Raw genomic sequence first — 20907 nt, 5'->3', positions numbered from 1 at the left:
CCTCACCTACAAGCACATACTTGTACCTTAGCCCCTCCCCCTCCCCCCCCCCACCTTCATCGAAGCCCCCACTGCCTTGCCTTGCAGTCTGCTGTGACTCGAAATTTAGTGCTTGGTGATATCTAGCCTCCTGCAAGAGTCACCCCGGCAAGACTCTTTTCTTCTATATCCTCTACCAAGAACGGTGACGGAAGCCCATTTCCAACGGGCTTCAGCTACAGGTGTTCAGAACGACGTTCAGACTTGCTGTCAGAGCACTTCGGGTGCGTTCTGTCTCGCCAATACGACCACTGCGTAACACCTCACGTCCTGCCACCATGGCAACCAACAGTGGGCGCGGAAACCCGAGTATGAGCTCCCTTTCCCTCCTCGCAATCCTCAATCTCTTCGTCGCTCACAAATTTTCCTTGTCCGGTCTGCAGTTGGCGCGAGTGAGGGCTTGGCAGAGAGCACGAAAGTCCCGTCATCGGTCCCAGCGGAGACGACGCAAGACGCTGCGCCAAAGGTGAAGACTGAAAAAGAGTGTGAGTTGTCATCTACGGCACCGTCATGCAAACAGGCTCGTGTCGTATCACTAACGGGAGGTATCTGTGGCAGTGGAGAAGGACCGCAAAAGAGCAGAAAAGGCTGCCAAACTTGAAGCCAAAAAGGCCAAGGCAGCGCAGTTGGCCGCCAACCCAGCCAAGGAGAAGAAGATAAAGGAGAAGAAGGAGGAGGAGATCGTTCCGGAGTATGTCGAGGATACACCTGTCGGTGAGAAGAAGCGCATCCGACCGTTTGAAGATGCCAACTTCAAGGCCTACGACCCCATCGCCGTCGAGTCCGCCTGGTATGATTGGTGGGAGAAGAAGGGATTCTTCAAGCCCGAATTCACCGCCGACGGCAAGGTCAAGGAAGCCGGCAGCTTCGTCATTGTCCACCCTCCGCCCAACGTCACTGGCTCGCTGCATATGGGCCACGCCCTGGGCGACTCGCTTCAGGACGTCATGATCCGATGGAATCGCATGAATGGGAAGACAACTCTCTGGCTTCCCGGCTGCGACCACGCTGGCATCTCGACCCAGAGCGTTGTCGAGAACATGCTGTGGAGGCGGCAACAGAAGACGAGACACGATCTCGGACGAACGAAATTCGTCGAGACGGTTTGGGAATGGAAGGAAGACTACCACAAGCGAATCAACAAGGCGCTGACACGAATGGGTGGCTCCTTTGACTGGAGCCGGGAAGGTTGGTGGCCCCAGCGCGCCTCGCAAGTTTATGACGCCCATTAACACCCTGCAGCTTTCACCATGGATGCCAATCTATCCGCTGCCGTTGCGGAAACCTTCGTCCAGCTCCATGAGGAGGGCGTCATCTATCGAGCGAACCGGCTCGTCAACTGGTGCACCAAGCTCAACACCGCCCTTTCCAACCTCGAGGTTGTCAACAAGGAGCTCGCTGGCCGCACCCTCCTCGATGTCCCCGGATACGAGAAGAAGGTTGAGTTCGGTGTCATCGTTCACTTCAAATATCCCATCGAGGGATCTGATGAAACGCTCGAGGTCGCCACCACCCGTATCGAGACGATGCTTGGTGACACTGGCATCGCCGTCCATCCCAAGGATGAAAGGTACAAGCATCTCGTTGGCAAGCACGCCATCCACCCTTTCATCGAGGGGCGCAAGCTGCTCATCGTTGCCGACGATTATGTCGACATGGAGTTTGGTACTGGCGCTGTGAAGCTCACCCCCGCCCACGACCCGAACGATTTCGCGATCGGTCAGAGGCAGAACCTCGAGTTTATCAACATCTTGACGGACGACGGTCTCATGAACGAGAATGCGGGTCCCTACAAGGGCCAGAAACGTTTCGACGTTCGATACGCCATTCAGGACGCCCTGAAGGAGAAGGGTCTTTATGTGGACAAGAAGGACAATCCTATGAAGGTTCCGTTGTGTGACAAGTCCAAGGACATCATCGAGCCCATCATGAAGCCACAGTGGTGGGTCCGGATGAAAGAACTGGCTGAGCCGGCGATCAAGGTCGTTCGTGACGGCCAGATCAAGATTCGCCCAGAGACTGCCGAGAGGAGCTACTTCCGTTGGCTCGAGGACATCAACGACTGGTGCATCAGCAGACAGCTCTGGTGGGGACACCGATGCCCCGTCTACTTCGCCAGAATTGAGGGGGGCTCCGGCGATATCCACGAAGACAAGCTGTGGTTTTCCGGACGGTCACAGGAAGAGGCCGAGAAGAAGGCCACCGCAGCTCTTCCCGGAAAGAAATTTACCCTCGAACAGGACGCAGACGTTCTGGACAGTAGGTTTCTCATCACTCCATGGCCGCCAAGCCCGGATGCTAACGCGCAACTAGCCTGGTTCTCTTCTGCACTGTGGCCGTTCAGCACTTTGGGATGGCCTAAGAAAACACACGATCTGGAGACTCTGTATCCCACATCCGTTCTCGAAACGGGCTGGGATATTCTCTTCTTCTGGATCGCCCGCATGATCACCGTTGGCCTCAAGATGACTGGAAAGATTCCATTCAAGGAGGTTTACTGCCATAGTCTCGTCCGTGACTCTGAGGGCAGGAAGATGAGCAAGAGTCTGGGCAACGTCATCGACCCCTTGGATGTGATTTCAGGCATCAAACTGGAGGAGCTGCACGAGAAACTTCACATGGGCAATCTTGATCCCAGCGAAGTCCAAAAGGCTACCAAGTACCAGAAGACCGCGTTCCCCGACGGCATTCCCCAATGCGGTGCTGATGCCCTGCGCTTCACGATGATCAACGCAACCACAGGTGGCGGAGATATCAACCTGGATGTCAAGGTGTACGTCGAGCCTCTCCGCATGAACTTCAACGCCCTGCTGACAGGAGTAGCATCCACGGGTACCGAAAGTTCTGCAATAAGATTGTAAGCTAGCCCCCTTGCTCGATGCTCATCCCCTCTGACAGCAGGACAGTTCCAAGCTACCAAGTACGTTCTGGGCAGCCTTCCCAAAGACTTCGTCCCGTCCAAAGATGGCGCCGTGAAAGGAAAAACTTTGGCCGAGCGGTGGATTCTTCACAAGATGAACAGCGCCGCCAAGGACCTGAACCAGGCTCTCGCCGACCGTGAGTTTTCACGATCAACAATCCTCGTCTACCGTTACTGGTACGGTGAGCTGTGCGATGTCTACATCGAGAATTCAAAGGCCATCATTCGTGACGGCACCGATGAGGAACGGAACTCAGCCATCCAGACGCTGTATACTGCTCTCGAGGGTGCTTTGACACTGATTCATCCCTTCATGCCGTTCATCACCGAGGAGATGTGGCAGAGGATGCCCCGGAGGCCGGGTGACAAGACCGAGTCCATCATGCTGGCCAAGTATCCGCAGTACAACGCTGTTCTCGATGATCCCGCGTCGGAAGCTGCCTATGAGCTCGTCCTGGGCTGCACAAGGGCTGCTCGATCGCTCATGGCCGAGTACGCACTGAAGGTTGATGCCGAGGGTATGTGTATCCCGCAACAGTTTGCACTGGCGCCAACGCTAATGCCCGAGCAGTCACAATCCAGGCATACAATGAGACCTCCCTGATGACGTGCAACAACGAGGCTTCGTCGATCAAGTCACTTAGCGGCAAGGCCGTTCGGAACATTACGGTCATCGGGCCTGACGCCCCTCGGCCCGCCGGTTGCGTCGCCTATTCAGTTTCGACCAATGCTGCCGTCTTCCTGTACGTCAAGGGCCGCGTCGACATGGATGCCGAAATCGCCAAGGCGCAAAAGAAGCTTGACAAGGCCAAGGCGAGCGTCAAGAAGCAGGAGAAGATCCTTGCGGATGCTGGTTACAAGGAGAAGGTGTCGGCAGCCGTGCAGGAGGCTGACCAGCAGAAGCTGGCCGATGCCAAGCAGGAAGAGCGCAGCTTTGAGGAGACTATTAAGCAGTTTGAGCAGCTGAAGCTCGAGTAGAGTAGCTAAAGTCAAGATATGAAGCAGCGCCGAGAGTCGCATGCAGACCGTCAAATGATGCTTCGCGAATTGTGCTGCAGAAATACAAGATAACAGTCATGTGTTCATGTTGGCTCGGGGTGGATGCATTGGATAGTAAAATGATCCTCGCCTTGTCGCTTCGGTTATAGATGGCAAAAACAATGGGTATTTCATTACGGCTGCCAGCTTCCCTTGCCACCACCTCCCTCGGCGCCGCGCTCGGCAACGCTCTGGTCTTTTCTCGATGCGCCTCCACCTCGCACCGGTTTGGACTGAGCCGCTTCGTGCCGCCTTAGCTCGTCGGGCACTTTGGATATGGAACTCTTGGTGAGCATCTGGCGCAAGTCATACATGACATCGGCGTCTTCGTTGCCCAGAAAGGTAATGGCCACACCACTCTTGCCCGCACGGCCAGTACGACCGATTCGATGAGTGTAGCTCTCGATGTTGGTGGCCATGTTGAAGTTGACGACGAGGGAGACGTCGGGAACATCGATACCACGACCGGCCAGGTCGGTCGCCACGAGTACCTGGGTCTGGCCAGAGCGCACCGATCCCAGGGCCGCCTCTCGCTGCTCCTGCGTTTTGGAGCCGTGCAAGGTAACGGCCGAATAGCCCATAGACTTGATGTCGCGGGCAACGGCGTCGCAGTTGCGCTTGATGTTGACGAAGACGATGATGGGCGGAACGAACTGCTTGGAGGTGAGGATCTCCTGAAGACGACGTTTGCGACGGTCTTCGCCGGAGATGAGCTCGACGCGCTGCTCGACCGTGTCGACAGCTTCACCTGCGTTACCGATCGTCGCTATCGCTGGACGACGAAGGTACTTTTTGGCAATACGCTCGACCGTGGTGGGCATGGTGGCCGTGTACATCATTGTCTGGCGGTATCGCTGGCTGCCAAGATAGCCCTTCATGAGCTGTGCATTTTCCGCATCGTCGGTGTCCGGTTTCTCGTTACTGACGGGAAGTGCATCGAGAATCTTGTTGACGGATTCTTCGAAGCCCAGATCTACCATGCGATCGGCTTCATCCATGATGACGTAGCAGCACTGGGAGAGGACTAAGAGTCGGCGCTCGATGCAGTCGACAAGGCGGCCCGGCGTGGCGACGACAATTTCGGCACCGTTTCGAAGGGCGTACGCCTGCTCCTCCAGTGCGTGACCACCTACGATGCTCACGCAACGAAATCCGAGCGGGTTGGCAAACTTCATGGCCTCCGTCTCAATCTGTTGGACAAGCTCTCGAGTCGGGGCAAGGATCAAGGCGTACGGGCCATCATTCTTGTTGATCTCGGTCAAGGGCGGCAGGTCGGAGATGTAGACGAGCAGCGGAAGGAGGAAGGCTGCCGTCTTTCCGGAACCAGTGACGGCAACGCCGATAAGATCGCGGGCCTGTAGCGCGATGGGGATCGCCGCTCGCTGAATCGGACTCGGCTCCTTGTATCCCACTTTGTCCACAATCTTGAGCAGCCGAGATGGGAGATCAGACTCGGCCCAGTTTCGCATAGGGTTCGGTATGCTGCCTCCTTTTGTGGCAATGCCAAAGTCCTCCTTGAAAATTCTCCAGTCTCGTTCGCGCATCTCGAGAAGCTTCTTTTCCGACCAGTGCCGTCCTAAGCCAGTCCTCTCGGCTCTTTCCCTCGCCCTGTCACGAGCACGGTAAAAGTCTTGCATTATGCCCTGCGCTCGCTCCTTGCCATTCTCGGGATCCCGCTCCTCGATCATGCGCGCTCGCTTCCGTGCTCTTTGCTCGGCCTCGGCGTCAAACTCGCCGCCGACGCCGGTGAAGGCACCGCCACGGTTTATGCTCTGCTGCGTGTATAGGGGGTCGTTGTCTCTCCATGTGTCATCGTCGGCATCCCAGTCAAAGTTGAACTTCTTCTCCGTCGTCCGCATCCGCTTCTTCTTCGCCGAAAAGTTGGATTGTTGGTTCACCTGAGGGCCAAGGTATCGGGATCGCAGCAGGGACGCTTCAATGTCTTCGGCCGATTGCTTGTCGCCAAGTGGTTTGCTTGACTTTTTGTTCCCTTTCGTCGAAGGCTCACGGCTAGGCTGCTGTTGTTGCTGCTGATTCATGGACCGCGGTCCGGTCGGGACCTGTTGGTTTGACCTGTGGGAGACGCCATTGGTCGACGGCGCGGTATGTGACCGTGCTTCCCATTTTTTTTCTTCCTCCTTCTTCCGATGGCTTTCTTCCACCGTTTTGCGCTTCTTGTCCTGTTCCTCCTTCTTGAGCTTCTCGGCCGCCAAGCGCTCGCGCTCAGCCTTGGGGATGAAGCGAGGTTTAGCAGAGGCCGCTTCAGCTGCCCGCTTTTCCTTCAATAGCTTATCGAGATCTATAGGCATTCTTGTAGTATCTCGGTTCGCTCCAGACAATGGCCGTGAGGACGGGGGGAGAAAGCGGATGGGACGAATGTTGCTGGGTGCAAGTTTCCCGAGGACGTTGGTCAAGGCTACTCCTACTCCGTATGGATTGCTCACTTGCCGAGACGTTAGTGGCTCAGAGCCTCGCAGCTTGGCAGGCAGCGGCCAATCAGGCCCACCCGTTTCGGCGGGTCCGCAGCCTGCAGGAGTCGACTTCTTGGACAAGCAGCATCGACGCATCGGCCTCGATTGAATATTCAAGCCCGGATCCCTTCCCTCCTTCTCCTTTCTGCTGGAGCCTTTGTCGTTTTTTTGCGGCAACAGCAGCCTGGCAACGGCCCATGATCGCGATGGCCTCCCCTTCACAACTTGTCCGTCTTGCCAAGACGCTGCCAGAGCCTCTCCAGCGCTTCTTCGCCCGCTGGCCTCCTGCTTCCATCCTCCCCGAAAGAGCGGCTGCGAGCCCAACTCCGCACCAGGAGCAGCGCCCAAACCCCTTTCGCTTTTACAAGCACCCGGTTACGGGCAAGTGGCAAGATCCCGTCTACTCTTATAGGCGCCAGGCCCAACTCGTCCAGATGGCCCGCGAGCACGGCGTCGAGTCGCTGCTCCCCGAGACAACCAAGGGCACCGAGTACAAGCTTGCACACCGCATCGAGCACGGCTTGAGAGTCAAGGGCACAGGCGTCGGACAAAGAGTCAAGGGACACATCCACGAGAGGCACATGATTGCCAAGTACGTTCCAGCCCGTCAGATATTATCCTGCCTCCGCCCGCTAACAGTTTCCACCCAGGATGGAGAAGAGGAGAGAGGCCATGTTGGAGATGCCAAAGCTTATCAGAGCCTGGAAGAGAGTAAGTCGTCTTTTGATTTATTTATTTATTCGCCAGCATTATCTTGGGTCAAGCTGCTGATTCTGTGCTCCAGATCGGGAAACGAAACTGGACGAAGTTTCCAAAATAAGCCACTCTCCGTACCCAGATGCTTTGGTAGATTCACTTCACAAGCATTGTATATATTCCCATGTATTACGTATGCATTACAAGCTCAAAAATGTACCTCTTTTTGCCCAAGCTGTGCATTGCATTGTCTTCCAATTCCCATTGCTTCCCAGCAGAAAGAGCAACTCTATGTTTGGGTGAAAATACAGAGGCCAGTGCCCAGGGTTGCTAACACGCATTATTATAAGCATATGCAATACCATGTTTTTCAGGCCTCGTCGTTTCTTTATACAAGTCTATAGAATACTTGGCCAGCGGATTGATGGATCAGATGGAAATTCGGACGAGCTTAATGAACGTCACGTGACGTAGGTGACGCCTTGGAACTATGCATTTATCACCACTTCTACTTTCACTAGTTTGCCTGCGGTTGCACCTCTCAACCTGATATTGTAGCTCCCTGCTTTCCTTCCGTATTCATGGCCGCCCCTCATGCTTCTGCCGAGGGTGAGCGCCCGGATGACGTTACGGCTTCTCATTACGATGTCCTCGGTCTCGACCCCTCCATCCTCGACTCCTCTACTGCAAACCCGTCCATGATGATAAAACGAGCGTACAGACGGGCCTTGTTGCGTCATCACCCCGATAAATCTAGCTCTACCAAAAATTCACTCTCTTGCTCACCCACATCTGGTCAGATAACAGCAACCTATTCTGTCGACCAGATCAGCCGAGCTTTCGCCGTCCTTTCCTCACCCACCCAGCGTGCTGCCTACGACTCCTCCCTCACCCTCTCCCTCTCCCAATATTCCCCGGGAAAGGCGCGCTTCCGGACAGGCGTCGAAAATGTGGACCTCGACGACCTGCCTTTTGACGACAATGAGGCACGCTGGTACCGGTCCTGTCGCTGTGGGAACGATAGAGGATACTCGTTTGACGAAGACGACTTGATAGAAGTCGAGACGGAAGGGGTACTCATGGTGGGATGTCAGGACTGTAGCCTATGGCTCAGCGTTCATTTCGCTGTGATGGAAGACCAAGAAATAAGTAATGCAAAAAGCTGACAAAGGGAATGTTTTATGCACACCAGCCGTGACATGTGGCGGATGCGTCGACCGCACGTCGATGAGTGAAATCCGCATCATCGAACCATTACGGCCGGCTTCTCCCGTCGTCATTCTCTCTCGCAGCGTCGACGAGGAGCCAGTCACGCGTCAATCTGGATGCATGATTGAGTGTATAAAAAAGCAATTTTAGTAATTTTTTATTTGTCCAGACGGTCACGCATTAGAGTCTAGAGGTAGAACGTCAAAATGCTCTTCTTCGGGTCTCCTTGCAGTCCGTTGGGGAAAGTCGTTCCATCACTTGACGTTGCGTTTGCGCGGGTTTGCCTAAACAATGCCGAAGCTCTTGATCAAAAAAAAAACCAACGTCTTCCGTCCACTCCGTAGACACCAGCCCGCCCTATACCAGTGTGATCAAAGCCTTGTTGAAGGTCCCAGTCGTGTCAAATCTACTCAGCAGCCGCCTTGGCCTCCTCGGTGGAAGCACCCGTCTCGGCAGCTCCGGTAGCGGTCTCCTCCTTGGCGGGAGCTTCGGCCTGGCCAGCGGTGCCAGTGGTCTCGGCCTCGGACGAAGTCCAGAGGGTCTGATGGGAGTTAGTCCTCGCCCTCGACGACCGTCACCGGTTGCGGTACGTACCAGGTTGTCGCGCAGGAGCTGCATGATCAGGGTCGAGTCCTTGTAGCTCTCCTCGCTGAGGGTGTCGAGCTCTGCGGTGCGCACGTCAGATGGCGAACGTCATGACCTCGAAGGGGTCGCATCGTCTTACCGGCAATGGCATCATCGAAGGCTTGCTTGGCCAGGTGGCAAGCCTGGTCGGGGGCGTTGAGAATCTCGTAGTAGAAGACGGAGAAGTTCAGGGCAAGTCCCAGGCGGATGGGGTGGGTGGGAGGCAGCTCGGTTTGGGCAACCTCGGTGGCGGCCTTGTACGCCTCGAGAGACTTGTCGGCGGAATCCTTGCGGCGGTCACCGATGGCGAACTCGGCGAGGTATCGGTGGTAATCACCCTTCCTGATCTCATCGTCAGCACGCGTCGCCGACGGAGAGACTCGGCACGGCAGAGGGCGAGGGGGGCGAGGCTTCGCAACTCACATCTTGTGGTAGAAAACCTTGGACTCGCCGGACTTGGCCGAGGGGATCAGGTGCTTGTCAAGGACGTCGAGGATGTCGTCGCAGATCTTGGCGAGCTCGGCCTCGATCTTCTGTCGGTACTCCTTGATGAGGGTGACCTGGGACGAGTTGCCCTTGGACTCCTCCTTCTGCTCAATGGACGTGACTATTCTCCAAGAGGCGCGGCGAGCGCCAATGACGTTCTTGTAGGCGACGGAGAGGAGGTTGCGCTCCTCGACGGTGAGGTCGCGATCCTCACCAGCGACAATCTTCATGTTGTCGACCATCTCTGTGGTGGCGGAGGCGTCAGCGCGATGGCGGCTGCCGCTAAGCAGATGGGTGAGACGGATGACTTACCCTCATAGCGCTCAGCCTGCTCGGCAAGCTTGGCCAGATAGACGGCATCTTCGTGACCCATTTTGGCGATGAGATTGAGCTGGACGGACATGGGACGTCAGCAGGTTTGCCACGTCATCGGCGCGTCTTCGCCGGCAATGAGCCCTCTTGGACGGCGGCTGACGAGAAAGCACGGGAATTGCGTGATGGTGGAACTGGAGCCAGCCGCAGGGATGCAGCGCAACAGGCCATGTGGCAGCCGCAAGCCTCGTGGTCCGACGACCCCATCAACGCAGCACTGGCTGCGGCGAAGAGCGCCAGGCAAGGCGTCGCTGCAGGCCGAGAGCATGTGTCGCCGCGGAATCCGCCCCTGCTCCCGACGGTGAGGCCCGTCGCCGTGGTGGTGGTGGGGGAGGGGGAGGGGGACCACGAGGCTTTGACGACGGTTGAACGTAGGCGCTGCCCGTCCCCTCCTTCGCGGGCGAGACGAATTCGGGTGCCCCGGAGACGACGTGGTCTTCGATGCGGCCAAGTCTTGATGCCGGCTTCACGGGGGCAGGCCGGCCATTATTGCTGTGCCAATCTCGTCCGAGGGAGCGGAGGAGCACCATGACGACAGAGGGGAGGGAGGGGTGCGGTGCGCCAGGGGACGAGGCAGGTAGGACACGCAAGCAAAACTTACCGAGTCGGAAGCTCGTGAACAAGACGAGAGGTTTTGGAACCGAAAAGGATTGTAAATACGGACGAGAAAGGGACAACGGTGCGCGGGCGCGGCGGATGGCGGATGAATCTTTTGTTGGGAGACGGTTTTCGTGATGAGTGGAAGAAGAAGCGTGGCGGTGGAAGGTAGAGGTAGAGATAGGTGGAAAGTGGGAAGGGGTTTGGGGGACGGAGGCCGGAACGAGCAGCGGCAGGTAGGTAGCGCTGAGCGAGGTCAGCGTAGGTACTTGTACACGTACCGTTCCTTGCGTGCGGCGCAAGTACTGATGCAATGCGCCTAGTGAAGTGTGCTGTGGGTAACGAGGACTCCTGTCCCCAAATCGCCCTTTCCCTTCCAGTCCTGTCCAGTTCGGGTACAATTTTCTGCAGGGATGACCAACTCCTCATTGGGAGGGGCTTCGCTCACGCAAGTAACGCGCCGCACTCGGCCAGGCATGGATGAGTACCAGTACATCGGTACGGCAAGCCCCGCCGGAAAAGCCTCACATGCCGGGCGAAGAAGGCAATGGCCTCAAGTACCAGTACCTTTCCGAAACTCCCAGTGTTCCATGGGTACAGTACTTAGTGTACATGTACTTGCTTGTATACTTGAATGCGCATGTACTGTAAGTACAAGTACTTTGGGGTACTTCTTCCTTGTCACGCCCTGTCCTCGATGAAGCCTGGCTCCCTGTCTCCGCTGACACGTACCTCAACCTACCCTGGACTCTCGAGGGTCACAGGTGATCGACGTACACGTACTCCGATGCTCCAACGGCCTCGTGCAAGTCTGCTCGCTCTACCTCTGCGTTCTTGTTTGCATGTGTATAAGTAAGTAGTATTATTAATTGTATGCACAGATGCCTGGTGGAGGGTTGTCGTTGATATAGCTAAACGATGATTTGCCACCATTACTGATCTCCAAGTCCTTCATAAAGCGGCCACCATACACGACCCATGCGTACATGTGTACCATTTCCTGCAGTCATGGCCACAGAGCGATTGCGCATGCGCGATTACACGGAGTGGAATATTCCAATACTTTGCAGCATACATGTACGAGCGAGAGCATAGAGGACGGCTTCCGGTGGCGCGATCCATAAAACCACATCGACCGCGATCTACCTTGCATTGATGCATTCACTTGGGGGACGCCCAGTTTCCTTGTTCTCTCACCTCCTCTCCTTTGTGTATGCCGCCGCTACCTTGTTCGGATGGGAATAAGAGATCATTCTACGCAACTTTCTTCCATGAAGGTGATGCACTCGGAGGTCGTCCATGACGAACCACCGGATCTGATTCAGGTCTCGGAGTACCTCTCCTGGAATGCCGTCCATTTCCCTACCCAAGTACTGTTCCGCATCACAAACAAACGGTACAGTTTTTGGCAACGAGGGAATTTGTCATGCATTAACACAGCTCGGCAATAAACGACGAGTACGAGAGTATGCCTACCTGTATCAGCACACAAAACGAGTATCGGCGAGGTACTCGTAGGGACCCCGTACAGCGCAGCAATAATACTGCATGAGGGGAGTACTCCTTAGGTACTTAATAACACTGTACCCCTACAGTACCTAGTACTTAGATGTACCAAGTCCAGTAGGTGTGCGGAGTAATAGTTGTAGCTGTAAAAAGCCCTCCAGCTACAAGCCCCAAGTATTGCACGTGCACTCCGTACTCCGTACGTCTAAGACGTGTACAAGTACGAAGAACATTATAATACTAGGTATAGAAGCATCTCAATTCTACAACTCCGTCCGTACTCCGTACTGCTTCTTACTCCGGGCCAGCAGAGACAAACCTACGGAGGATCTTACAGTACAAGTGCCTAGCATTTCTTACATGAATGTACATGTTCTTGTAAGTATTTATCTACTGTATGGAGTACAGTACAAGTACTTACGGAGTACTTAATTCCTAGTAAGTACAAGTACGGATAATGCTTGCAGTAATAATTGTACACGTAATACAGTAATACTCGAAAGCTTCATTCGCCACCACTAGCCACAGATCCCGAGGTAGCTCACTAGCCACTTCTCATCCACCCATCTATCCACTCACACTTGCGGCGAAGCACCCAGGTCAGGCCATACCAGCTTGTGCTCCCCACGCCTTCGATTGCACCCACTTCTTCCACCCCCGGAGGCCCATTCGACGTCAATTCTTTCCTTCTCTTCCTCCTCCGATTACCACCATCAGACATCGCCCATCATGCTCCGCACTACCTTTTCCGCGAGGGCGGTCACCCGTCCCCTTCGTGCGGCCTTGTCCACCACCACTCGAGCCATGGCTCAGGGCGACACTGGCGCCCCCCCCAAGACAGGTGGCCAAGGGTGCGTTTTTCTAACCCTCACCCATCATATCAACCAGTGGTGGGCGTGAGCTAACGAGAGCGGAAATGCAGTGATGCCTTCCAGAGACGTGAACGCGCCAACGAAGACTACGCCATCCGTCAGCGCGAGAAGGAGAAGCTCCTGGAGCTCAAGAAGAAGCTCACCGAGCAGCAACAGCACCTCGAGCGTCTCGCCAAGCACATGTTCGTCCCCCCCCTTCCGCGCTACCACGTGCCGCCTGCACACCAGACACTGACTCCGGCCACGCAGTGACGAGATAACCAAGGAGCAGGGTGGCGAACAGAACTAGGTCTGGACGAAACTCGACAAAATATGTATCATATAATCTTGGCGGTGGCAAGACGTTTCTACCGTCACCACAAATGATGCAGATAGTGTACGCGAATTGGACGACCCAGGGCCTGCATTTGGCCGTTTCGAAGCTGGTGAGCGATGATCTCTCCATGGCCCCGAGTGCGTAGAATAGGTCCAGCTTCTGCAGAGTACCATTTGCTTCATCGTATCGCATGATTGATACCCGTATTGTGCTGCTACACACCCCGTAACTCCTCCCCCGCACGACGGCAAAGGCCAAAATGAAACCTCTCCATCAAAAGCCATGCTATCGACGTCCCATGTACGACCGGTAGAAGCTCTCGGCCGCGTCGCTGTCTCCGGCCGCGTAACCGCTGCCCAGCGTGCTGCCCGACTTTTGTGCCGCCGACACCTTGGCTTGCAGGGCCGAGGCGTTAGAATCGATCCACTGCAGCTGGGTGAGGTGACCGTTCAGCACACGGACAATCTGGCTTAGCTGTATCGCCGAGTTAGCATGAGCGGCATTCCGTCATTCGGCTTCAACCTACAGGGTCTTCCGCCTTGGCTCCCTTGGTCAGTGTTCCGGAGATGTCATTGATCTCCTTGACCATCTTGGAGAGGTCCCGCGACTTCTCGTCAAGCTGCTGCGTCAGCTTCTCGGCTAGCTTGTAGGTCCGCTCGCGCTCTTGATCCGGTCCGGCAAGCTGTTCGCCGGAGCCAAGCTGCTTTGCGAACATTTCCTGGACCTCGGACTCGTATCGGTTGAGCCAAGCTTCCAGCTCGTCCTGTTGACTTTCAACCCCTGCAAGTTGTCTCTCGATCTCATGGCTGGCTCGTTCGGCCTCAAACGTGTCCAGGTAGAGTTTTTGAATCTTTTCACCGTTCTCCACCAGATTCCTGTCCCACTTCGACACGACGGTGGCCTGCTCCTTGAACTCTTTCTGATACTTGGAAAGGTCCGACGCCCACCGGGTGACAATGTCCTCCATGGTCTTGTTCTTAAGTCGAGGAATTTGAGATGTCGGTCCGTTTGTCGAGGCACCAAGCGCCGCCGCCGTCGAGCCAGTCTGGCTGCCAAGTTTCAAACCGTCTTTTTTCGTGGCCGCATTGTCTGCAGATGGCTTGGCCCCAAAGAAGCCACCGGCGGCGGGGGCCGAAGTCGTCGGCCCGGCGGACGACGTCGTCGTGCCCGCCGGCGCAGGTTGCGAGGCGGCAGGAGCTGCGCCGAAGAGCGAACCCGCAGGTTTGGGTGCGGGTGAACTGGTAGTGGACGACTGGGCGTTGCCAAACAAGCCACCAGCCGTCGACGTTGCTGCCGGGGTGGCAGAAGAAGCTGCCGTTGCAGGGCCGGCTAGCTTGCTGCCGAAGAGTCCTCCAGCCGAGGGTGCCGCCATGGCAGGCGTGGAAGAAGGGGCCGAATTGGTGGCAGCGGCAGCGCTGAAAAGCCCCCCGGCCGCCGCCGCCGACGATGGAGCATTGGCGGATGCAGCGCTGGCGGGTGCAGCACCGGCGGGTGTACCTTGTGCAGCGCCGAACATGGAGGTTGCCGAAGGCTTAGCACCACCGACCGGTGCTGCTGTGGTGGATGGAGTAGAGCTGCTCCCGGCACCGGCAAAGAGCCCAGAAGAAGTCGCCCCCGATGCCGAAGCTTGCTTGGCACCGAAAAGTCCGCCTCCGTTACCGGGTACGCTGGGAGCTGCCGGGGTTCCGGCAAAAAGGCCAGAAGCAGAGGGAGCAACAGTCGGCTTCGGCGCGTTGGCTGCGTTTGGCATTGATGCCGCACTTCCCATCGCGCCCGTGCCAGCGTTGGACGAATTTGCGGGCGGTGCTCCTGCCGGCGTTGTGGAGTTGAGGGCGAGAAAGGGTTTCGCAGGAGTGGCTGCTGCAGCGGCTTGCGTGTTGCCTGAACCGTCGGTATTTTTTCCAAACAAAGATTTGTCGGTGTTGCCGAACAAGTTTGACGTCGTCGCTTGGCCCTGGGGAGCACTGCCCTGGGATGCGAACAGGCCTCCGCCGCTCGAGCTGCCGACGCCCGCAAACATGTTGGATGTCGGAGTGCTTGTCGTTGTGCCGGAGCCTCCAAATATACCTCCAGATGCTGGTGCAGGAGGCGTGTTGGAAGCGAAAAGGTTGGCATCTGTCTTTGGTGCCGTGGCAGTATCGCTGCTCAGCTGCCCAAACACGGAGCCCGTGTTGCTCGGAGTGGTGGTGCTCTTGCCAGCAGATGCATCGCCCGTACTTGCGAACGAGAACGCCGGGGTACCACCACCGGCAGCTGAGCCAAACATGTTGCTGGCAGGAGCATTTGCTGTTGCCGTCGAGTCGGCATTTGACGCGCTCGATGTGCCCACGGGTTTGAAGGTGAACGACATGACGCCGTCGGTCGACTCGTGCCGACGATAGTTTGCAGGCAAGGGGGATCAAGGAATGAAGAAATCGAAGTTTCAAAAGGCCACCATGCCTGGTGGAATGGAATGGATGGATCAAGTGTCCGATGTCGAGGTGATGAGATGCCCCGGGGTGAATGATCGAGGCAGCGATCTCGTTGCCGAAGCTTTTTTTGTGATGCACTTGCGTAGCAGTACTTACTGGGCAACGCGTGGAGCAGACACAGGCCTGCCTGGTCGCACCGCTGCGCTGTGTGGGGTATTATTAACGCCGCAATGCAGCGCTGCCTCAGTGCAGTTTAGCTCCACGTGATGGACTTGGGAGACCTGGAAGACAACAGGGCCTCACATTACTCTACAACGAATATTCAGACGTCACGACCCACGGCCTCAGGCGATTGGATACCCTTCGCAGAACGGACACCCCCGGTTTATTCCTGTTCATTGCGAAGCTTCTGTCCCCTCGATTCCCGGATCTCGCTGCTTGATTTCGCAGGGTTCGCCGCATCGGTTTCCCGTATTTCAATCCACGACTTTCTCCAACGACGACATCGCCGGATGTTCTGGAGGTATTATAGACGCGGGATTCGTGATAGATCTTGGCTGCAAGACAATGGAGGAACCAGAGACTCTCGAATCTCTGCCCGAGATCAGCGTGTCAAGCTCGGGAGCTCCTCGATCATGTGCGTGCACCGCACTCCGTCACTGACATATCAATTAAGCTGACAGTGTTGCAGCGGAGTCTTCTGATGAAGATGATCAGTTTGCCGATGCAAAATCTGTTCTAGAGGCCATCAATTGCAGCTCACCGATCCCAAAAAGGAGCCTTGACGAGAGCAACGACCAGCCTTCGCCCGTGCATGACGAGGTCCCCAGCACCGACGCGCTTGAGGAACGACAAGACAAAGACGAAGACGAAGACGAAGACGAAGCCGAAGCCGAAGATTACGATGACGAAGAAGACAAAGACAAAGACCAAGGCCATCAGGATCCAGCCGTTTCTGCGGACAATTCCATGATGCACTCGGCAGCAGAGGGCGACGAGGGTCCCGAGTTCGCGGATAGGGAGGCCTCTGACCATGAGCCAAGTTATTGCACGGCCGAAGCCGAGAATATTCGCAGTCCAGTTTCCGTGCCGAGTATTGTAGTACAGTCCGATGATGAGAGTCACGATCGCAATGAGGATTTGGATGAAGATTTCGGGGAAGACTTTGACGATTTTGCCGAAGGTGGCCATCATGATGATGAGTTTGACGACTTTGAGGATGGCTTTCAACAAGCTCCAGCGACATGGACAACGCCATCTCCTAGTCCGATACAGCCTTCAGCTCTGCCATTTGTGAGCACGATTCTAACCCCTTTGTGGACATTGCTCACCGTGACCTTCCTAGCCGATACTTGAGTTTGACGATTTGAGCACGGACAAAGTCACCTCAGCCACTCAACCGCACATTGATGCTCTCTTCCCGCCCGAGGCACTCGACTTTGCAACGCCAGCGCCCCTCCCGAGAGATTCATCCACATTCATCACACCTAGATCGGCGTCGCTGTGGTCACAGCTCGTCGCACCCCCGCCGTTGGCACCTCCGGACTGGATCCGGTCCCGGACGCGCCGCCTGTTCCTCGTTTCTCTCGGTGTACCCGTGGACCTTGATGAGATCCTCCCCGCTTCTAAGCAGAAGAAGCTCGTATTGCCCTCCCTCAACGTCACCGTCAACTCTCCTCGTAACTCGACGGATTCCAGGGGGGTGTCGCGACTGCGACACGGCGAAAGAAACGCCTCCTCCACCTCGGTGGACACCCAAGGTCGGCCGAAGGAGTCGAAAAGGCGGAAAGGGCCACCGCCGCAGCCGCAGCTCGACCTCGTCGGCGCTCGCTATCTCTGCACCACGACAGACGAGGCCCTTGACGGAATGACGATGGAGGAGCTTGAGTCGCACGTGGCGAAGCTGGAAGACATGCAGGGCGCGGCAAAGGACGCGTTGGAGTATTGGCAAAAACGGACAGATGAGAAGATCGGTGACCGCGAGGCATTCGAGGGGGTGATAGAAAACCTCGTCAAGCATGCGCGGAAGGTACGCAAGTAGAGCACCAAAGTACCGTACCAGCAATCGGGCCATCGGAGCCTTTGTCCAAGCTCGACCTCCTTCGGCTGTTGAACACTGCTATTTGCTTCTTGAACAGACCCACAGCCCGCCAATGTACCTATCTCTATCTCCAACCAGCATGCGGCCATCCCGTGCTCCTAAACGACCCCGTTCGCACGAGGATGCAATCTCTCGCCTCGAATGCCCCCCCATCGCCGCTTTTTCGAGTACCGACCTGTCATGAAGCTCTGGCAGTCTACTCCACCGTCACCTCGAGGGCTCGCCTTGCCCGTTTTCATCAGTACAGCTTGCGAGCAATGTCGGGAATGCGGTAAGCAATTTCGTCAAAACGCCAAGCTCTGCGCGGGCTCGACGCGGCTGTTACGACGTCGTGCTGGGCTCCAGAGTGACACCACTACCGTTCCGAGTTAGCAGCTGGCGGCGTGGCCGGGCAGAGGGGGGTGGGGGTAAGCTTACGCGGCGATGGTTGCCCAACCGATGAGACGCCAGTGCTTCTCGATACGTCGACTCAAGGCAACCTTCTCGCCGATGTTTGTGCAGGCGGGGCTGGTGAGGACCAGCTTGGCGGCGTCGTTCTTGATGGCGGCGACCTTGGCACCGGTCGAGGTGGAACCGATGTTGACCATGATGACCTCGTTCTTGGCCAGCTTGGCCACCTTGGCCTGCTTGCCGTCGGCGGTCCTCACTCCGAGCAGGCGGCGGAGGAGGTAAAAGTTGACCTCGATCTCGCTGTAAATCTCGGGAAGCCTGCCCTTGAGGCCGAGGACGAAGCCGACGAGACGATCGGCTCGGCAGAGGGTGGGGTCGATGCGGGTACCGACACCGATCAGACCACCGGGGACGGCGTACTTGAGGTCGTTGGCCTCGGAGTTGAGGGAGACGATCCTGCTGAAGATGGGGGTGCATTTCAGGGCACCGCTGTCGTCGCGGGAGACGATGCCGGGTCGGATCTCAATCTCGTCACCGAGCTTGACAACGCCGTGCAGGATGCTACCGCCGGCAACACCACCCTTCAGCTCGTCAATCTCGGCACCGGGCTTGTTCACGTCAAACGATCGGATGACGATCATGTGGGGGTCCATGCTGAAGTCCCTAGGAGGCACGGGGATGGTGTTGACGATGGCCTCGTTGACGGCGTCGATGTTGAACTTGAGCTGGGCCGAGATGGGGATGACGGGCGACTTGCCGGCGACCGTTCCGCGGATGAATTTGAGGATGGAGCTGTAGTGTTGCTGAGCGGCCTCTTCCCTCATGAGATCGACCTTGTTCTGCAGGATGATGATCTTGTCGAGCTTCATGATCTCGATGGCAGCCAGATGCTCCGACGTCTGAGGCTGGGGGCACGATTCATTGCCGGCGATGAGGAGGAGGGCGGCGTCCATGACGGCGGCGCCCGACAACATGGTGCTCATGAGAATGTCGTGACCGGGGCAGTCGACAAAGCTGTCGGCACGCTGATTAGACACGGTAGCCTCCGCCGCGACGACGTCGAACAACAGAGGGGGCGGGGACTCACGAGACGTGTCGCAGTAGCCTGTAGGTTCCCTTGCAGCCGTCGCGCTCGCAAGGAGGATCAACCTCCTTCTCGCTCTTGTAACTTCGGTAGCAGCCGGGTCGCGGGCACTCTTGGTTGTCGCACTTGTATATCTTGGCGTTGGCGTAGCCCAGCTTGATGGTGATGTTGCGGATCAGCTCATTCTTGAAGCGAACTGTCTGGACGCCCGAGATGGCCTTGACGACGGTTGATTTGCCGTGGGCGACATGGCCGATGGTCCCAATGTTGATCGTCGCTTGCCGAGCGATAATCTCCGGGGTGAGGGGGGTGAGGCTGGCGACGTCAAGATCTTTCGGATCGGTTTGCGGGGGCAGCGGGGGCCTTTGGACGGTGTTGTCGGGGATGACGGGGTTCGGGTTCTTGAGGGCCGACTTGAGAGACTTGCCCTCGAATCCGTCGCCGACGTCGTGGTGGCCGTCAAACGACTCGCCCGAGTCGGACTCGGACTCGATGTCGTCGTATTTGTGGTCGCCGTTGGCAGACATGGTGATGGCGGGTGGGCGAAGGTTCGGCGGGGCAATCGCGTGAGACAACTGCTGGCTGCTCTGCTGGCAATCTTCGAACTCGGCGCGGGCGTCGCGGTCGAAGTCGAGATGGCGCCCGTCGGTAGGTTGCAAGTTGAGATGGGGGGGGGGGTAAATCTCCGAGAGCGTCAGGAGCGTCGACGGGGGATTGTCGGAACGTCGTCGCTGTGCTGGAGCCTTCGGACAGAAACTGGGTTATTTCGGCTGCAACTATCAAAATTCCTCGTGTGCAGTCATTGGGAGGGGATGACTGTTCCTTGTGCACTAGTCCGGTTTGGGCCCGATAGGTGATAAGCTCAAGGTGGCGAGAATGTCCCTCGTCGGGTGAAACTCGGCAGGACGTTCCGACCGCTCGCCATGAGGGCTTGGCCATGGCCAGCAGAGGTACTTGCTGTAGGCCAATCATGGCCCAGGTGAGGATCTGGAGGGGACAAAATTCCCAATGGACAATCATGTCCAACGAGCAAGTAGTTGTATTACATGTACTGTAACTGCAATGCACTGTACTGTAAGTAAGCAAGGTAGTATGGAATAAACTGTACTACAATACAGTACTGTATAGGTAAGTACAGTAGGCGTATTTTCTTGTAAGTACACGACGTTCTTTCTGTGTTACACTGTACTTACTGAAGTACATTTACGGTAAGTACAGTAGGTAGGTACTAGGTTGCTAGCAGTACATGTACAGTATGTGCACGTGCTTACTGTGCATTGATTGCAAGCTCGACCGCCGACAACGTGCAAGTCGACGCATGATTCGCAATCGCCAGCTCCATTGGACCATCGTACGATATCGCTCGTCGCAGCTGGATGCCGTGTCCTACGATTTTTGATATTGACGGACAACAAGATCTGGCCATTCTGTCGCGCTTTGCCACCCTCCCCCATTGACCGCTATGAATCCAGACTGGTGGCAATAATCGCGAGTCGAGGCAGAGCTGGAAAGCGAAATCAGGCCAAAGAACCGTTGCATGTTATACTTTGGCTCCATGTCAGGGAGGGAAGGCGCTGCAAACTTTATTGCAGTATGTAACATTCGTCACGAAAATGTTGGCTGATACAGGTGCAGAGTCGGGCCTGCATCATCTTGTTCAACAACTTAGCGTACGCTCGTCACCATCAAGTTGTGCCGTTCACATACTTGCCGCCTCTGCCGTCGTCGCTGCGCTGTTGGGCACAATCTAGGTGTACGTTTCCAGAATGGGTGCT

General features: G+C 56.4%; 10 protein-coding genes across 10 annotated transcripts; 5 read left to right on the top strand and 5 right to left on the bottom strand.

Annotated features, from left to right (window-relative positions):
- Positions 1-317: 317 nt before the first annotated feature.
- On the top strand, positions 318-3937 carry DCS_05266 (valyl-tRNA synthetase; the record flags this gene model as incomplete). Its single annotated transcript, XM_040802572.1, has 8 exons — positions 318-348; positions 423-524; positions 598-1227; positions 1282-2298; positions 2353-2812; positions 2863-2896; positions 2946-3477; positions 3531-3937. 8 exons carry the CDS (start codon positions 318-320, stop codon positions 3935-3937), a joined length of 3213 nt encoding a protein of 1070 aa, XP_040657605.1.
- Positions 3938-4131: 194 nt separating this feature from the next.
- Positions 4132-6306, bottom strand: DCS_05265 (pre-mRNA-splicing ATP-dependent RNA helicase PRP28; the record flags this gene model as incomplete). The annotated part of the gene is made up of 1 exon (XM_040802571.1): positions 4132-6306. The coding sequence occupies one exon, from the start codon at positions 6304-6306 to the stop codon at positions 4132-4134; it is 2175 nt and encodes a 724-aa protein (XP_040657604.1).
- A 368-nt stretch (positions 6307-6674) lies between these two features.
- Positions 6675-7288, top strand: DCS_05264 (uncharacterized protein; the record flags this gene model as incomplete). The annotated part of the gene is made up of 3 exons (XM_040802570.1): positions 6675-7060; positions 7119-7179; positions 7253-7288. The coding sequence occupies 3 exons, from the start codon at positions 6675-6677 to the stop codon at positions 7286-7288; spliced, it is 483 nt and encodes a 160-aa protein (XP_040657603.1).
- A 457-nt stretch (positions 7289-7745) lies between these two features.
- Positions 7746-8330, top strand: DCS_05263 (DnaJ domain protein; the record flags this gene model as incomplete). Its single annotated transcript, XM_040802569.1, has 1 exon — positions 7746-8330. One exon carries the CDS (start codon positions 7746-7748, stop codon positions 8328-8330), a length of 585 nt encoding a protein of 194 aa, XP_040657602.1.
- A 449-nt stretch (positions 8331-8779) lies between these two features.
- On the bottom strand, positions 8780-9856 carry DCS_05262 (TH14-3-3; the record flags this gene model as incomplete). Its single annotated transcript, XM_040802568.1, has 5 exons — positions 8780-8914; positions 8968-9038; positions 9098-9339; positions 9421-9727; positions 9796-9856. The coding sequence occupies 5 exons, from the start codon at positions 9854-9856 to the stop codon at positions 8780-8782; spliced, it is 816 nt and encodes a 271-aa protein (XP_040657601.1).
- Positions 9857-10061: 205 nt separating this feature from the next.
- DCS_05261 (uncharacterized protein) lies at positions 10062-10385 on the bottom strand (the record flags this gene model as incomplete). Its single annotated transcript, XM_040802567.1, has 1 exon — positions 10062-10385. The coding sequence occupies one exon, from the start codon at positions 10383-10385 to the stop codon at positions 10062-10064; it is 324 nt and encodes a 107-aa protein (XP_040657600.1).
- Positions 10386-12687: 2302 nt separating this feature from the next.
- Positions 12688-13119, top strand: DCS_05260 (mitochondrial ATPase inhibitor; the record flags this gene model as incomplete). Its single annotated transcript, XM_040802566.1, has 3 exons — positions 12688-12809; positions 12881-13012; positions 13080-13119. 3 exons carry the CDS (start codon positions 12688-12690, stop codon positions 13117-13119), a joined length of 294 nt encoding a protein of 97 aa, XP_040657599.1.
- A 312-nt stretch (positions 13120-13431) lies between these two features.
- DCS_05259 (uncharacterized protein) lies at positions 13432-15496 on the bottom strand (the record flags this gene model as incomplete). Its single annotated transcript, XM_040802565.1, has 2 exons — positions 13432-13620; positions 13673-15496. 2 exons carry the CDS (start codon positions 15494-15496, stop codon positions 13432-13434), a joined length of 2013 nt encoding a protein of 670 aa, XP_040657598.1.
- A 628-nt stretch (positions 15497-16124) lies between these two features.
- DCS_05258 (uncharacterized protein) lies at positions 16125-17598 on the top strand (the record flags this gene model as incomplete). The annotated part of the gene is made up of 3 exons (XM_040802564.1): positions 16125-16194; positions 16249-16850; positions 16903-17598. 3 exons carry the CDS (start codon positions 16125-16127, stop codon positions 17596-17598), a joined length of 1368 nt encoding a protein of 455 aa, XP_040657597.1.
- Positions 17599-17979: 381 nt separating this feature from the next.
- DCS_05257 (putative translation initiation factor eIF-2 gamma chain) lies at positions 17980-20104 on the bottom strand (the record flags this gene model as incomplete). The annotated part of the gene is made up of 4 exons (XM_040802563.1): positions 17980-18013; positions 18076-19062; positions 19136-19875; positions 20030-20104. 4 exons carry the CDS (start codon positions 20102-20104, stop codon positions 17980-17982), a joined length of 1836 nt encoding a protein of 611 aa, XP_040657596.1.
- Positions 20105-20907: the final 803 nt, after the last annotated feature.

Source organism: Drechmeria coniospora, chromosome 02 (assembly GCF_001625195.1).
Source record: "Drechmeria coniospora strain ARSEF 6962 chromosome 02, whole genome shotgun sequence".
Classification (NCBI taxonomy): Eukaryota; Fungi; Ascomycota; class Sordariomycetes; order Hypocreales; family Ophiocordycipitaceae; genus Drechmeria; species Drechmeria coniospora.
Note: the sequence above shows the minus strand (reverse complement) of the source record. Positions and strands in the feature narration are given on the sequence as shown.